Source organism: Tympanuchus pallidicinctus, unplaced genomic scaffold (assembly GCF_026119805.1).
Source record: "Tympanuchus pallidicinctus isolate F22 unplaced genomic scaffold, pur_lepc_1.0 scaffold1, whole genome shotgun sequence".
NCBI classification, from domain to species: domain Eukaryota; kingdom Metazoa; phylum Chordata; class Aves; order Galliformes; family Phasianidae; genus Tympanuchus; species Tympanuchus pallidicinctus.
The window spans coordinates 60,630,601-60,647,438 of record NW_026294618.1 but is presented as its reverse complement, the minus strand read 5'-3'; the positions used below and the strand labels follow the sequence as shown (position 1 = coordinate 60,647,438).

General features: G+C 37.6%; 1 protein-coding gene and 1 long non-coding RNA gene across 3 annotated transcripts in view; both read left to right on the top strand.

Moving 5' to 3' along the window:
• Window positions 1-16,838, top strand: part of LOC128086262 (uncharacterized) — a 144,091-nt gene that overhangs the window by 64,822 nt on the left and 62,431 nt on the right. The window lies entirely within an intron of this gene.
• On the top strand, window positions 6,578-12,774 carry VIP (vasoactive intestinal peptide). 2 transcript variants are annotated; one of them, XM_052694575.1, is made up of 6 exons: window positions 6,578-6,699; window positions 7,941-8,081; window positions 8,492-8,596; window positions 10,003-10,122; window positions 10,891-11,005; window positions 12,486-12,774. In XM_052694575.1, the coding sequence occupies exons 1-6, from the start codon at window positions 6,587-6,589 to the stop codon at window positions 12,492-12,494; spliced, it is 603 nt and encodes a 200-aa protein (XP_052550535.1). In that variant the 5' UTR covers window positions 6,578-6,586; the 3' UTR covers window positions 12,495-12,774. The 2 variants fall into 2 exon arrangements, with proteins under 2 accessions (XP_052550535.1, XP_052550544.1); XM_052694584.1 differs by lacking the exon at window positions 8,492-8,596.

Here is a 16,838-nt window from a genome sequence, read left to right as displayed (position 1 = left end):
AGCTGAAATAACATATATTAGACTTAGAGTAGTGCTCCAGGACAGCACGCTATACTATACCCTTTATACACATAGGCAATTTTAGAAAACTTCTGTCAGCTCTTTTTCCACAAAGACAATAGTGGTAATTGCTTCAGACTGAAGCATTTTTAGCTTGTTTCTGTCGTAGCATTTAGATTGTTGCTTTTTTCAGCTCAGTAAATAAAGAACATGCGATGATTAGGCCAGTTCAAGAGATAAAGTTATCCTGGCATAATTAACATCTTAAAATGTGCTTTCCATCTCAATTGACGTGTTTTTTCTATATCCTGAGACAGTATGTCTGCTCTCACATGCTTCTGGACTTCAATAGTAGCAACATTCAGTGGTGAATACAGAAAGAATTTGGCCTTGTGCACAGCCTAGTACTAGGCTCTTGTACTAGACACAGGAAATAGGATCTCTGTAAAATCAGAGAACTATCACAGTCACTACTGTACAGACACTGTGCACCGTATAAAAGTCTACAGTCATTAAGATTTAAATGTATAAATGAACAAGATTCCATGATACTTCATGTCTTTTTTTTTTTTCCCAGCTAGTGTTAGAAGAAAGTAAGAAGATTAAGAGACATACAACAGCTAGTCTGCATCTAGAGATGTATTCCTATCCAGTATCATCACTGGTTTATTGGATTCAAGCTTTTGGTGAACTTGTAATTATAATCCATAAGGTTAGTGGCAATAGTAGATCAGTCTGAGATAATGGGCCCTGGACATGTTCGGTCTCATGATTTTGAGCTTTACTGTCATGCTGTTATATGCATTTTTTGTTTATGTTTTACTTTTAATAAATAATCTGAAGAGTTTATGGATTTTTTTTTTCCATTCTCTTTTCCTTTTGTACAGTTATAGGCAAAAGGATATTATTTAGTACAGGTGAAGGTTGGGAAAGAATGGGGAAAATGCTAAGACATAGGTTTGAAAGGCAGTTCCTAATATCTTGATCTAAACTAACAAATACTGAAATATCATTAACAAAAAAAAAAAAAAAAAAAAAAAAAAAAAAAAAAAAAAAGTGTTTTTTAAAAGATTCACTATAGAATTTCCTGCTTAGTACAGACAAATCAATGCACATGGAAAATTTCTAAACTCTATGAAAGAAAATATGTTGCTTTGAGTTAGCTGCACATGGATGAGAAGCTGAGTCTGAACATTGTAGAATCCTGAAGATACACATACTTGACATACAAAGAGGTAATTTTAGATTTTCAGAGGAGACAAATGGACTGGGGCAGCTGCAGTAGTATGGAGGGTCACATTTCTGGCAAAGAAAACGTCAACTGATCCTTTGCTGAAGTTTATAGCACTGTTGATAAGAATAGGACATATTTCGGATAGTTTGTTAAAACAAGCACCTGACATAACTAAAATACAAATCACTCTATCTTCCTGACAAGCTTTGTTTTACCACATGGTTTTTCAGGTTTTGAGGTGAATGTCATGAACCAGATGAACATGAAACAGTAGTTCAAGCACATGCCAAACAGTATAAACACCCAGAGAAAACAATATGTTTTTGCAAAGCTGAACTTGCACTTTAGAGTGAGTAATAGGAAATATGAAAATATGCAACTAAACAATGATCAATAAAAATTTTCATAGATGGCATGCTAGACAAGGGGAAAAGACCTTTGGGGACACCACTGGATTCAACATCTTTCCTTTCATGTTAATTGTTCATCAAAACTAGGCAGTTTTAATGAATCATGCTCATATGTTCATGGAAAAGAAATCTGAATGGCTTGTGGTGAATCACTGAATCATCAAAACTTACTAATATAAAAGGTGGGAGAGTGATTGGAAGTCATAGAAATAATCCCAATGTCCCAGTGATTTTGAAAACTGGTTTTGGAAATTGTTAACCCACACTAGGTCACAATATGAAGGTAATACCTGGAACAGGAGAAACTTGTATAAGTAGACTAATTTGTTACTATAGTATACTGCAGTTAATCACTCTGCTCTGAGGATGTGTGACATGAGGGTTCAAAATGAGCCAAAATGAGGAGATAAATGTTCCTTGGTTCACCAGCACAATATCCTCCCGGCCTGGGAACTGAAGAGATGAGCACTCCACTGGTGAATGTTTTTGGAAGGAAGGAAATAGTGCAGTTTCAATTGCAAAATATTTGTCTGTTATTAATTCTATTTACTATCACATTTCTGAGCCTGTAAAACTGACTCAGGCCGAAGATTTGTATGGTTGAATGATTTGTAGGTTTGAATGATTGTATGGGGACTGTGCTTTTGAATTAAACCGTATCTAAAAGAATGAACTGGTGGTTTTCTTATTTGCTCTGAAAGGTATCCAAAGATGACTTCAAAAAGAGTGCTATGAGTACAAGATTCAGCATGTGATCACATCATTTTTTTCCAAATAGGTGGTATTGAGGATTGTGAATGTTTACAGGAAAGAAGCAAGAAGCAAGCAAGGTAACAGGGTGCTGAGAGAACAAATTGAAGGTTATGTTAGTCATGCTGCTGAAGGATTAGAGATGGACAGATTAGTTTATGACTTCTTATTTCAATGTTCTACTCCTCTTGTACACTTTCTTGACATTTCTTCTGTTATCACTTTTGTGGAAATTGGAAAAGCTGAATGGCAGTACTCCATCGATCTGCTCTGTAAGCTCTGAGAACTCATGAATCAATGCGATATGGCTATGGGATCAAAGACAGAATTTCGTCTACAGGAACATGAGCTGTAATGCACAAGGGAGATTCTTCAGACCCAGCGATTCATGAGGCAGAGCTCATGAGTCAGAAGTAGTTTCCTTTTCTGATATAATATGCAAGCTCTAAGACAACTCTCTTCTTTCTTCTTCTTTTCAAAATAAAACAGTATTTCTACTGTTCATGTAATTTCTCTTTTTGATAAATTTGGCAAATATTAAGCAGGTCCTTAGTGGAACTAACCAGATATCCTTGGCTAAGAATTTGGCTATAGGAATTATTTAGTCTTTTAAATTTCAGTAGTTTTATAAGTTAAAAGGAATAATCAAATCTAACTACCAAACCTAAAAAATCTCTAATCTCTTTCCACCAAATGAAGTACTTGACCTATATCATGCACCGCAGAGGTTTGTGTATAAATGGAAAGTTAAGATTTCAGACAAACTTATACTCTTTCTTCAATCCTGTATAATGGAGTTGCCATCGTTCCCAAATATTGCAAAATTTTCAATCATCGTTTTGGTATTGTGCAGTGGAAAGTTAAAGAAAACAAACAAAGAAGCAGGAATAACTCAAAGGTGATTGATAACATGAAATAAAGACAAAAGCTTCAATCGACATGCAGCTGTTACACATCAGGATTCCATCAATAGCAACTGCAAAATACTTGACTGAGAGTTGCCTGTGTCTGATTATTGCCCTTAAGAAGCTCCCAAGCAGTGTTGTTGTCTAAGTGTCACTTTTCTGAAAGGACAGTTTCTTTCAGTAGAATGTAGTACTTAGAGTATTCAGTTGGGACTCCTATACAAAGCTTTCTATATCTGCCTTTTATAAAGTTTTTATTTTGTTTTTAATGACTTACTCCTATCAAAACACCTTAAAATGGCACAGAATTAGTATGATTTGTGAGTGTAATGAAAAAAAATGGAAAAGACTAGAATTTGAATTGCCACTTGAAACTCATCTCAGTCATACTAAAACCTCCTTCTGTGAAAATCTTCTGGAGAAATAAAAGGAAGAGCTAAGGAAAAGTTGTTTGATTCACTGGGAGGAGGTGTTAAGTACAGTGGGGTGATGAAGATTAATGCAGATAATTGTTATTGCAATTGAAAAGTACTTGGAACATCTGGGGTCATTCTAAGGTTCTTCTGAAGACTTCCTGCATAAACATGGTAAATTCACTTGTTCTCCCTGTGACTCAGTTTCCTGACTGTAGAAAAGGAAAAATAGATGGTATGATAGAATAACTGCACTTAAAACAGCTCAGATCATGAAAGAGGCTAAAGAGATTTTTTTCAGGAATACTGCCACCCGTAGGGTTCTGAAGGTTGTTTTAGCCAACCTTAAAGCACTCTCTTTTCCAATCCAGTTTATATCTGTTAAAAATAATAATAATAATAATAATAACAATAACAAACAAACAAATAAGTAAATGTGGCAAAACAGATTTAGACATGCATATGGCATCGTATGGCATGGTATGGTATGATAAAGAAGTACTGAAAAAGTACCAATGATTCTCTGTTTTTTGTTTGTTTGATTGGTTTTGGTTTTTGCTTTTGCTTTTGTTTTTTTGTTTGTTTGTTTTTTGTTCTTGTTTTGTTTTGTTTTGTTTTTAGCAGTGTAAACTGCATATTTCCTCACAGCATGCAGCTTCCCGTATAGCACATACACAGTAGTTGAGAACACGCTTGCTTTTCACAAAGCCCCTAGCAGCAGACACAGAGCTTCCCCTTCTTCCCAGTCTCCATAGCCCTCAAGAAGCCTGAATGAACCTTTCTCTCCTGCCTCAGCTGAAATGAGCAAGCTCAAAGAAAACTTTAAAAAGAAAAATACGATTCTCTGGTTTCAGCCGCAGGCTAAGCTTGGGCTTTTCCCTCGGCGGATGGAGGCTGCATTCAGCCCCGGATGGGCGGAGAACCGAGGCCATGGGGGTCTCCCCCCCTCCCCCGGGCCGGGCTGAGAAGCAGCAACCTTTGAAACATCTTTGTTCTGCGCTTCAACCCGGCTCCCAGGAGGCGGATTTTTCCTCTCGCGTCTCAAGCACTTGGGTGAAGTCCACTGAACTTCGCCAGGCGGTGCATGCAGCACTATGCCCGAACACCTTAGCTGGATATTTGTGGGTGGGGGGAACGCGGGTCTATTGATGCTCATCTCGCCGTTCTCCCGCTGAGTTACTTCTGCGACCTCTAGTTATGTAGTAATAAGGGGAAATTTTCCTGAAATTAGTCTGCTGCAGGAACTCTGGTTTTAGTCACAGCTGTCATCCGAGAAACAAATTTCCAGGCATTTTTTAATCTAATTCACTTAATTTTTATGTAACTGAATTAGAAAATGCGATTAAGCATCACAGAATCCTCGCCGCTGAGCCTGCTTTAGCGTGGCATGAAACAAAGAAACTTGTGAGAAGTAAGGAAATAGTGAAATCGTCTGCAAGGAGTCCGTACAATCGTTACTTCTGGCCAGGAGGTTGAGAAGCAAGGAAAAGTTCAAGGAAAAAAATAGAGGTGGGAAAGGAATGGACGAGAGGGTCAGGACCCTTTTCAATCCAAATCCTACTGTGATTCTTTGGCCGGAGCCTCAGCGCGGGGCTGGCTGAGACCGAAGAGGGAATAGCTCTGCCCCAGAGCTCTGGTCGCGGATCCCACCCCTCCTTCCCCGCACCTCTTTCCCCGCTGCTCACGGATCTCCTTGAGGCAGGGAAAGCTCCGTGCAGGAAACCGAAAGATTGAAACTGTCTGTTTCCCCCTTACTGGACAGTAACCCTAGACCCGAGGTTTGGGCTTGAACCACATGAGGAGGAGCAGTTGCCTCAGGTTTCACACACACACATACATACACTCACGAATTAAAAAAAAAAAAGAAAAAAAAAAGAAAAAAAAAAAAAGCTGAAGTTCGTAGCAAGATATGGTGTTTGGATCTTAAGGTCCATTCCCTCCAGCACAGATCTGGTGCAAAGGCTCTGCACCACTCATCTGACGGGCATGGACCTAGCGGGGACGGTGCTGGGACGGGGACAGAAAATACCGGCCACTGGCAGGAGCAGCCCTGGATCAGGGGGTTCCGCGGGGCGGCACTCCGGAGTAGTGAGGTCTGGGAAGGCAGCCCCGGGGGTCGCGGGGAGCGGTGCTCCCCGGAGCATCCCGTTGCTCTTGTGCTTCACCAGGCGAAACTGCGCTGCCGACGGGGCCCTGCTCCCCACAAAACTAACTCATTAATGGAAATCAAATAACGGGGGGGAGGGGGAGAAGAGGTAGAATGCGCGGCTGCTCATGAATTAAATATAAGTCTCTGACTGTCCTGAACAAAGCGGCCATCCCCTTGGGAAGGGTGACGTCTCCCCAGTAACGTGATTGCTCCTTCGGAAGCAGAAACGTGTAAACGCTATAAAACGCGGCGGCGCGGCGGGCAGCTCAGATCGTGCGGTGGGACGGAGCTCTCCTCTTCTTCCATCTCGTCCTCTTCGCCCTCCTTTCTTCGTCGCCGCACCCCGACAGCCGCTCCGCTCGGCAGCCGCGCAGCGGGACAGGGCGCCATCCCCACAGCGTAGCGGAGCGCCCTCCCAAGCAGCCCCATCGACGAATTCGCGGCTCCGTGAGTAACTCTGCCCGTTCCTCAACTCAGCCGTTTGGCTGATGTGAGGCTGGGTAGCCGGGAAGATGCCCTTTCTTTTTACCATATACATATCCATCTATCCGTCTATTTATCAATTAATTTGGGGGGTGCTTAATCGCTAAGTCCCGGGCATTGCTGCTCTCCGCAAATGGCAGCTGTCAGTCCGGCTGACCCCACTGCCGGCGGCATCCATCCCGTCAGGGCCGGTCGCGGTGCGGGCGGTGACGGCTGCGTTGTTCCCTCCGCAGGTGGCGGCCATGGAGCACCGCGGCGCCTCCCCGCTCCTCCTCGCCCTCGCCCTCCTCAGCGCCCTCTGCTGGAGGGCGCGGGCGCTGCCCCCGCGGGGCGCCGCCTTCCCTGCTGTGCCGCGGTAAGGGGCTGGGGCGGGTGGAGGGGTGCGAGGGGAGATGGGTGTCCGCCGACAGCGCAGACTTCCTTATGGGAAAGCTAGGAGATAAAAGCACAAAAGCACAGGCGTCCGTAGGGAAAAAATTGACTTTTTCCCCAAATCTTGAAGGAAGGGAAATGATCTACTCGTACTGATGTGTACTTTTGGAAAGCTGCATGCCTCGAATTGCAGAAGTTTCTATTAGTTATTTAACTAGATTAAGTCAGGTGGTGTGAAGTGTTTTTTTACATACATGTAAGAGGAATGCAAGTAAAATAAGACTATAGGAGAACAATGTACAGTGAATTATTTCCAAGACTTGTGATCAGGTTGGTTATTTTTACACAGCCACGACTTTGCTATTTTGATCAGACAACTTTTAAACACCTCGAATATGCAAGTAATACAACTGCTATAGTGACTGCCAAATCAGTAGCGCAAAAATCTTTTCTAGCTCTCACACGTGAGTTTTGCACATGCTGGGGTTTAGCATAGCAGTGGAATACAGCAGCAGGCAGAAGGAACCTCTGATACCAAACTACTTCCAGGCATTCAGGCTGTCCTTGGTAGAATGTAACATACCACATGGAAAAGCAGTTTATGAACATGTGAAGTAAATGTAACGCAGGTTATGCAGAGCATTTGCAGTGATACATTTTAGAGGTTTGGGCCAGTTTTTGACTTGCAACTAGAAAAGGAAACAGCAGAGAGTAGAAACAGTGTTAAAAGAGTCACGACTGCACTTTGTATCTGAAGTTCTGGGGGATGTGTTTGCTTTCCTATGAAGAAGGCCTGAGAACTGTTTCATAAGCACTCCTATGCATGTTTTAGGTCTTAGCTGAAGGGTAAGTACTTCACAGAACTCCTTCCACTTTGTATGGGTGGAGGTGGGCAATAAAGCAGTTGTTTATATAAAATAGAGCTGTTTAAAGCCTCACAGTTTTCACTTGAGCTGTAATTGCTGTGTTCACTGGAGGTAACTGTGTATAATGAAAACATATTTCATGAACATATGTGAAGGAAGATCTGTTTTGTCAGTTACTCTATCACTGCACAAGAATTATACCTAACAGTGATTTTGTTTCGTAAAAACTTCTTCAAAATGCTTTGCAGATTAAAGAAGTAGGTAGATATGTATTTTGCCACAAGCTGGAATGTTAAGTGTCAGTGAATTGTTGCATATCTCCAGCCATCTGTATTTCATTGCTTTTCTTCTCCATTAGACTGGGAAACAGATTGCCCTTTGATGCAGCCAGTGAATCTGACCGCGCCCACGGGTCCCTAAAGTCTGAATCAGACATTTTGCAGAATACACTACCTGAAAATGAGAAATTCTATTTTGATTTGTCCAGAATTATTGATAGGTGAGTTTCTTTTATAATCATAAGTGCAAATGGTGATGCATTGCTTGATTTATGCCAAAAGATTAGTCACATTCATTTCCAAGCAGACATAGAAAAGGAAGAATCTATTACAGAGAAAAATAAAGCAAAACAAAACAAAAACAAACCCAACCATGGCCTCTGGTTGAATACTGGTAGTAGCAGGAACGTCTGCAGAAATGTTGACTGCATTGCCTTTCTGGCAAGATGAGCTCATTCACTTCCCAAGAAGATGAAAACAATATACTGTGAAAATCTGGAAGTCATTTTATGATAGTAGCTTAATTTAATATGTACAATAGATAAGGAAAGCAGTATGTTTGCAAAATGAACATTATCACAATGATATAAACCCAGTTTGTATCGTAGAGTTTATTTATTGTCCATTTCAGAAATGCAAGGCATGCTGATGGAATTTTCACCAGTGTCTACAGCCATCTTTTGGCTAAACTTGCTGTGAAGAGATATCTGCATTCGCTTATTAGAAAACGAGTTAGGTGAGGTGACACTTGCATTAGGCAGAGTTTTGTTGTAGCTGATTCATTGGCAATTTTCTACCCTTCTGTAACTAAGTTCTCCTTAAAGGAAATGAAAGGGCAATAGATATAGTAATGGGGAGCTGACAACTTTGTGGGTTTTGTTACTGAATGAATACATTACTGTTTATTTCTGATACAGATGCAAAGGATATAGCAATAGACACTGTACTGCTTATAAATAGTGGCAATGTTGTAATGATTACCATGCCAGTTATCTCTTTTTTCTCTGTCGGTGGTAATTTTGCTAGCTTGGTGGACAACTGGCAAAAGTAAATAGAAAATGACTGACTACTCAGCAGTTACATAACATCAGGGTGATACTCAATGAAATAAAGAAATGATTGGTTTACAGTAACAACATGGGATGATTTTCTTTTTTGCTACCATAGAATGCATTGCCAGAGCACTGTGGGAAATATGCACTGAAGGATACAAATGAGGCAAATTTGTAGAGAGTGGGTCTGCAGGCAAATTACAAACCAGGCTGTTAATAAACCAATGGTCTCAGGGTGCTGATAAGGATCATTCTGTACTTCTCTTGCTTTCATATTCTAAGCAGCATCTACTGAGCACTCTTGGGAATATAATAATATGGTACTTTAGTCTGACCCAATGTAACAGCTCCTAGGAGAGTGTACTTCATCTGCTCAAAAGCTGGATGAAAATTAGGTTCACCATTTTTACCCATTTGTATCAATTCTGCCTTTGTGCAAAACATATAATGCCAGTTTCTCATATGCCATAAAGTAACATAGAACAGAACAGGACCGTGTTTCCCAAGACTATGCTTCAAAATTAAGCCTCCAAGTCTGGATTTCACAAAGGATGTTTTGTCTTCTAATACTTTGTTAAAACAATATTTGCAGCTATATGTGTAATGTTACACTCTTCCTTTCCTCAGAGGAAGGCTCAGTCCTCACAGAGTTCAGTATGAATGGCGTTCAGGTCCTTTAAGAGATTACAGTGGCTAAAACCAGTTCTTGCCTTGATACTGAACTGAAATTGATTAACATGAATAAAAGAAATTAGAATAAGTCAGTTTAGTAAAAAATAATAATGGTTGCTATGAGTATACATAGGAAAAAGGTGTGAATTTCCCATTCAACCACTTGATCCTACTGAACTCATTTAACAGAAGTCTCTAAAGTCATTGTTCCTTGTTATTAGGACATGTAATAAGCAATAGAGGCAATGACTTCTTTCCAAGAGCAGAAAGATCCAAATAGCTGGAACTGAACACTGAAATCAAAAATTTGACTTTTTTTAACTTAACATTATAAAGTTTATTTCACTCATTTAATAATATCTTCTTTTAAACTGATTGTCTGTTATTTTTTTCCTTCGTGACTGTTGCACATTGCCAGCTCCCAGGACAGTCCTGTCAAACGCCACTCTGATGCTGTCTTCACTGATAACTACAGCCGCTTTCGAAAGCAAATGGCTGTGAAGAAATACTTAAACTCAGTTCTAACTGGAAAACGAAGGTACCACAAGGGAGAAAATACGTGTTTCTTTCCATAGCTGTATGTTATTAAAAGATAAGATTTATGAGTTATACCTGTGTGTGTGTATATATATATATAAATATATATATATATATATATATACATATATACATATACATATATATATATGTATATATACATATATATATACATATATATACATCTTTGTATATATATATATACAAAGAGGACAAAGAAAGATGGTGAGCATTAATGACTTTTTAACTTAGATATAACCTGATTTTCAAATACAGACAGCATTTTCTTCCAGACTGAAACAGATGCTACAATCAGATTAGAGTAAAATAATAAAGAAGAGATAGCATCTGGCAATCTTAAAAAGTTGCCAGCATAATCTTAATATTTTATGTATTCTAAAGGAAAAAAACCATGAAAAACTATGGAACATGAACAATTTTTTTAAAGGAAAACACAGTATTTGTTGAAATTCTATTTTCATGTAATGACAGAAAGTCTAGAAGTTCCCAAAAGAATATGTGTGCTAATCAGTGTAGGTGAGAAGTTGCCACTGTATATTTTAGGTCTTGTATTCCATTGCATATTCACTGTTTAGACCACCTCTTTTAAGTGTTATGTCCCTTCACTTTTTAAATGTGCTATTTCATATGATTTATAACTTCTGTATAAGTTTAAAACATTTACTATAACTACAGTTAGAGCATGGCATTGTTTGCTTGTTTGCTTTTTCTTCTGAAGACAGTAAAACATGTTTCTGATCCACAACAGCCAGGAAGAGTTAAATCCAGCCAAACTTCGAGATGAAGCAGAAATTCTTGAACCTTCCTTTTCAGAAAACTATGATGATGTTTCTGTAGATGAACTGCTGAGCCACCTCCCATTGGTATGCCCAGATTTTCTTTCCTTTTGCTATTAGTTAACTTTACCCACAAAGTGAGATCACTCATGCATCAGATATACCTATCAGAAAAGCAGAAAGGGCCATGTTCCATGGAATGCTCATTGTTTCTGTTGGGACTGTGTGTGACTATAATAATCATTTTAATAATAATGATAATTAAACTATCCCATGATTGCTGTTATTGAAAGTTTCTAATTAAATGGCACTGTTAATAACATACCTAATTCACTTGGGTGTTTCAACTTGTATGCACTGTGGCCTAAGATGAGAATTAACTCATTTTTAATTACAAAGATTATTATTTCTTCAGAGAACAATCTCAATAACATTTCTTTTAATTTTTGTTTGAAAAAAAAAAAAAAAAAGGCTGCACATTTTGTTTAACAAACTCCATCACATTAAGAGTTGCCCAAGAAGTAAGAGGATAAGCAGTGTGAACCACTGGTATTAAAAAAGTGCTTGACTCCAACCTGAAGTCTGCTGCACATATTTCATCTGGCACGCAAATACTGCAGTTACAGCTTTACATTTAGCTATTACTATTTTTAAGCTCATCCACAAACAGTTTTTTGTTTTTTACTTAAACACAAATCCTTCATATCACAGGGACATAACATTGAAAGGGTAACATAAAGTTGAATCAGGCCTATTATTCTCACAAACGTATTAAAATATTGATAATTAGGCTACAAATACGGGAAAAAAAAAAAATAAATAAAGCATAATTTTGATGATAACATTTTCGGAGAAAGAAAAATTGCATTTTTCCAAATTGTTTCTTTCAGAGACTGAAATAAAATTTTCTTTCCCTTTACATATATATGGCAGTTACGCTAAAAATTTCAAATATTAGAAAAAATTGCTTATGCTTCAAGGAACAAAAATACTTCTAATTGCTGAGATTCAGAAAATAAATGTTCTTTCTACACAAGATTAGACTATCTGCTTCCATATTAAGCACCTTCTAAAATTTCTGGCACTGACTAAATAGAGAGAATATCAGCACAGTGTGTTTTCCTGGAATTATTTTCAATCCTTTCCTTTTTCATCAGCTGTACTGACGACCCAGGTCTCTCTGTCGGTGAAAAGTTATCACTGACTGTTACTGACCGTTTTATCATAGTGCCCAATTACTTGTGCAGTGTGCATCAAGGAGCCTGAATTTACATATCTGTCTGAAGGAAGTTATTTTTAAATGGATCCATGCTGCACTGTAGGCCAACACACAGTACGATTTTTTGTCTAACCCTTCATTCTTTATTCTTGGTCCTACAACCTTACCTACTGGCTGCAAGGTTTATCAAGTTCCCACCAAGAGCTCCATCTCATACTTATCAGTTCTAAGTGCAAAATTTGTTTTCTGTCAGCTGTTAGTTCTTGTTTGCTGTTTGCTTTTATACACCTCATGATGCAATAACTTACCAAAGTGGTTATTAAAACATATTTCTCCTTTGCATTTCAGGACCTCTGAAGGACACCTAGAAAATTCTTCAACAAGAACAAGTTATTTTTGAGTTCCACATAGTATTTCAAAGAGATGACTTTAGTCATCAAATCTGAACAAATATGTTGTGAAGTGAAAGTTGTGATATATTTGTTTCTTATGTAATAAAAGTTGATATTTACATTGTAAATACTATTCTAGAGTTCTCTACTGAAAGCTGTACATATGGATGCGAGTTAAACAAATGAGAAGTATGTAAGTCCATATGCTGTAAATCCTTTACTTCAATAAATTCATTTGAAAATGAGTGTGTAGCTGAAAGAGCCCATTATTACTAGTTATTTGGCTTAACTTAGGTGTGGTACAACTTCAGATAAGTCTATACGATAAAACATGTGCATGCGCAGATATCTTCTTAAACAAGTTTAAAAATTTGAGCAAAAGAATGTGTGAAGTGTCTTAAAACTTCATTAAAAAAAAATGAATTCATTACAAAAGAAGATATGCTTTTCTAGTAGTTTACCAAACAGCAGAAATGTAAAAGAATGGCAGATTAGTTGACAGTATCTTTCTTTTTAATTCATATTTTTAGTAGCTCACAACATAGAATTTATATTAAGACTATGAATGTATCAGTTGTTTTTAGTGATGAATGCTAAGCTTTGGAACTGCCAAAGCGTGCAAAGAAGAATGTGTCCCTTGACTCATTTGATGTCCAAAGACATTGAATCTACATTTAGTTGTTGGTAGTTGTGATGATGAAATTATTTATTAAATATAAAAAGGATCTGAAGACACTTTTTAAATTTTTTTTTCTTAGAATTAGCATAACTTTCAAAAAACATGGAGGTTAAATCACTTTAGTACCATGGCAAACCATTACTGGTTTGAATCAGTGCTACAGTTATCTGAAAGAACAGAGATTCCAGTAAGTGCCGACTCTACATTATTGGAGGAAAATGTTTTTAACTGAAGATTGTTCAGTTATATTACGAAGATAAAGCAAAGAAGTCTCCAGTCCCCATTACTTTACATTTATAGTATCATATCTCAATAAGAAACTGGAAGTTTGCAGCTAAGTAATTAGAATTCATCTACATTTTGTTAAAATTCTAGACTTCAGTGGTTGGATTATGTTCTAAGGGACTATTTACTTCCTACAGTAAGAAAACTATGCATCTCTGCATGTGCAACTTATAAAATGCATATTCATGAATGATACAAGCCATAGCACTCCAGTGATCCATCTCCCACCTCCTTGAAAGAGACAGAATTTACAGTTTATTGTTCTCATTTAGATGGAGCCTTCACATATGATAAAATTTGGGATTTACGGGGAAAAGTTCTCAAAAATTTGTACTCTGTCATTTTGAAATTTTTTTGACTATTGCTATTTTCATGTAAAGTGAAAACCAGTTTGCACAGATCAGATTCTCTTATCACTATTTCTTTGATGCTTTTCCAGAACAGATTTTAGTCTGAGCTGGCTTCACAGAAGTTCATAAGGTTCACAAAAGTTAGGCATGTAATTTTAATGTCTTCACCTAAAAACTGGTCTTCTAAAAGTTGTCCACAATCAATTCCTATCTCATTCTGAAAATCTGAGTAGTAAATTTGGAAATAGTGGGCTTTGGAAATACTTGAGGCATACTAGTAGATGGATGCTGTAGAATTTAATTGGAAATTTTTCCAATGTAGTTTGAATTTTGATAGGATTTTTGTGATAACATATATATAGATATCTTAATAAATAGTTACAACAAAGAAACAAAACTATATACAGAATTCATATACAAAGCTTTCTATTGAAATATACACAATAGAAATTGGCTCAATTTTAAAATTGAGCAATATTTTAAAATAACCAACGGTGGAGTGATCAAACTTCTGATCCCCTGATTCCAAAATCTTTAAATTTTATTTATTTATTCTGTGTTTGGCAGTAAGATATCTAGAAAAACAGCTTGTCTTCCACATCTAATATTTAATCTCCTCAATAGTTTGTTCCTCTTGGAAAGTACAGAATCGTAGAATATGTTTTTTATGGTATATTAGAGATGGAGTGGGCTTCAGGGGAAAAAAAAAAAAAAAAAAGGAATGCTTATAAGGAAACTACATATATAGTAAAATGTAAAATTTGTGCTCCCATAGTAGTAACTAAAATAATAATAATAATCCCTCAGTGGATTAGCAAACAGAAGCATTTTAATTGCCATGATAAATTTTGTGCATATTAACAGAATCTAACAGAAAGGAGAGATACTGATCCTCAGGATAATAAATCCAGAGTTGGTATTAGTGTCAAAGTACAGTTCAGAACTTATTATAGCAACATTTGACATTCTACAGGGGATATAATTTTCAATCCATACATGTAGACTAAATAATTGTAGAAAATGTAACATCGTTGACTTCAACTCCATAGGTTGTGGTAAAGTTAGATGATAAAAATAGAGAGAAAGTCACAAAGTTGTACTGAATAAAACAAATTTTCAGTCTGCCAGTGTTTCAACACACCGCCAGTCTTACGACCCACCTGCACAATGTCTTAGAATCATAGAGTTGCATTAATGATGAGAAAAAAATGGGCAGTTCCAAAGACAGTGCTAAGCGAATGCTTGGAGGAAGGTGAATAGATAGGGCACTTCAAGATCATCACAGGCAGAGAATGCAACTAGTGAAGAGGAAGGAATACAGCTGTGAAGAAAACGTCCCACTATGTTTCTCCAGAATTTCTCTTCTAGCACAGGATAGGAATAACTGTAACTGCAGATAGTAGAATATTTTGTTTTACTGAATGGTGTTGGATTTTCAGAGATGAAACTCTTAAAAACAGGAATAGAATCAACTTGTGTGCATTTTCACCAACCATGGAAAGGGATATTTCCTGGTCCTGAAATCCACAGAGAGGCTTTTCATGCATTTGTGCACATGTACAATCATAGCTGACTCAGGAGCATCATTCAGGATTGTTTATAACACCTTGATAATTACAAATGCTGACAAAATATTTTAAGACTGCACTCAGTAAAACACATTAAAAAGATAAATAAAACCATAAAACTCCTCTGATATTTTAAATAGACTTAGAGGATTTAAAATTTTATTGCACATGAAAGTGTAAGACAAGATATAAAAAAAATATACAAAAATACATAACTTGGATATAAGCTTAGGAATGACAATGTATAGGAATATAGGATTCTCCTCAGAAAAAGTCCTTTTAGGAGGAGTTGTTACTTGCTTGCAAGGCATTAGGGAAAAGTGGAGGGAAAGGGCTTTTACCTTGCATAATACTACCTATTCTTTCCATTGCTTTCTCTGTTTTCATTATTTTTTCTCATCATCCTTCACACAGCTTTCCTAGCCTTTGTCGATACTTTCATCTTTGTCTTGCAAAGCTCATGTGTGAATGTATTTTTGTGATGCAATAGAAACAAATGCAGCAGATATTGTGTTTTATGATGTAGCAGACAGGCTCACCAATGTAATAACTCTTAGCTGTGGTAATGATGAGAACTGCAGAGGACTGGAGCAACAAAAAGATTTACAAAAGATCCGTGTCTTACAGATAGTCCCTAACTTCCCACTGGATGTTTTCCATCCTTAGATGCACCCGGCAGGATGGATGGCCTCCTGCTTTTACTGGCTCAGGCAACTGAAGTATTTTCAGCTTTCTTTCATTTTGCTTTGGGACAGACAGAATTGCATCACTTGCCTGGTTGACAAGCTGGTTTAGCATTAGAAATAGAAACTCTGTTCTGGAGAACTGAGCCACATAAAAAAGAGAAAGAAACTGATGAATCTTGAAATACAAATTACATCTCTTCAAAAAAGCACCAGATATTAAAAAATAGTTTATATATGGCTTTTGTTTCCTGTAGAGTTAAGACTCTTGCTTTAAGAACAAAGAGAGAGTCCATTCTTGTTGTCAGAGAACTTACATTATGCAAGACCAATTGTTAACAAACTATGCCAGGAACACAGTTGGATTGCTTGTCCTGTCCTGCTGTTACTTGGCAGTTTCTGGCTCAAGTAGCTGTCCTTGTTGGAAGCTGTGTTCTAAGTGACAACCTGGATGCTTGAAAAATGCCTTATGAGCCATTTGTTACTGCCCTAACATCCTCAGTACAAGAGTACCATTACTCTTCTCATGAAGTTTTATTCCTTGATTAGTTTACAGACTGCATTCAGCTCCCAGACTTTGCTTTGTCAGGCTGAAGAAACAAAGTCAATTTTGTCTCATCCGACAAATGGCAAATGGCTCTGCATTTTCGAGACTATGCTGGAGCTCCATGATGAGTAGGATCATCTTCCAGAGCTTGACATTCCTAAAATAAAGATTAACAGATTTATCTTCTGAGGCAGAAT

What these genes read in the sequence shown, in the direction of transcription:
- VIP (XM_052694575.1), top strand. Translation starts at nt 6,587, where the DNA reads ATGGAGCACCGCGGCGCCTCCCCGCTCCTCCTCGCCCTCGCCCTCCTC. An exon ending in GCCTTCCCTGCTGTGCCGCG is followed by an intron (nt 6,700 to 7,940) that starts GTAAGGGGCTGG and finishes CTTCTCCATTAG; the next exon opens with ACTGGGAAACAGATTGCCCT. An exon ending in CTTATTAGAAAACGAGTTAG is followed by an intron (nt 8,597 to 10,002) that starts GTGAGGTGACAC and finishes GCACATTGCCAG; the next exon opens with CTCCCAGGACAGTCCTGTCA.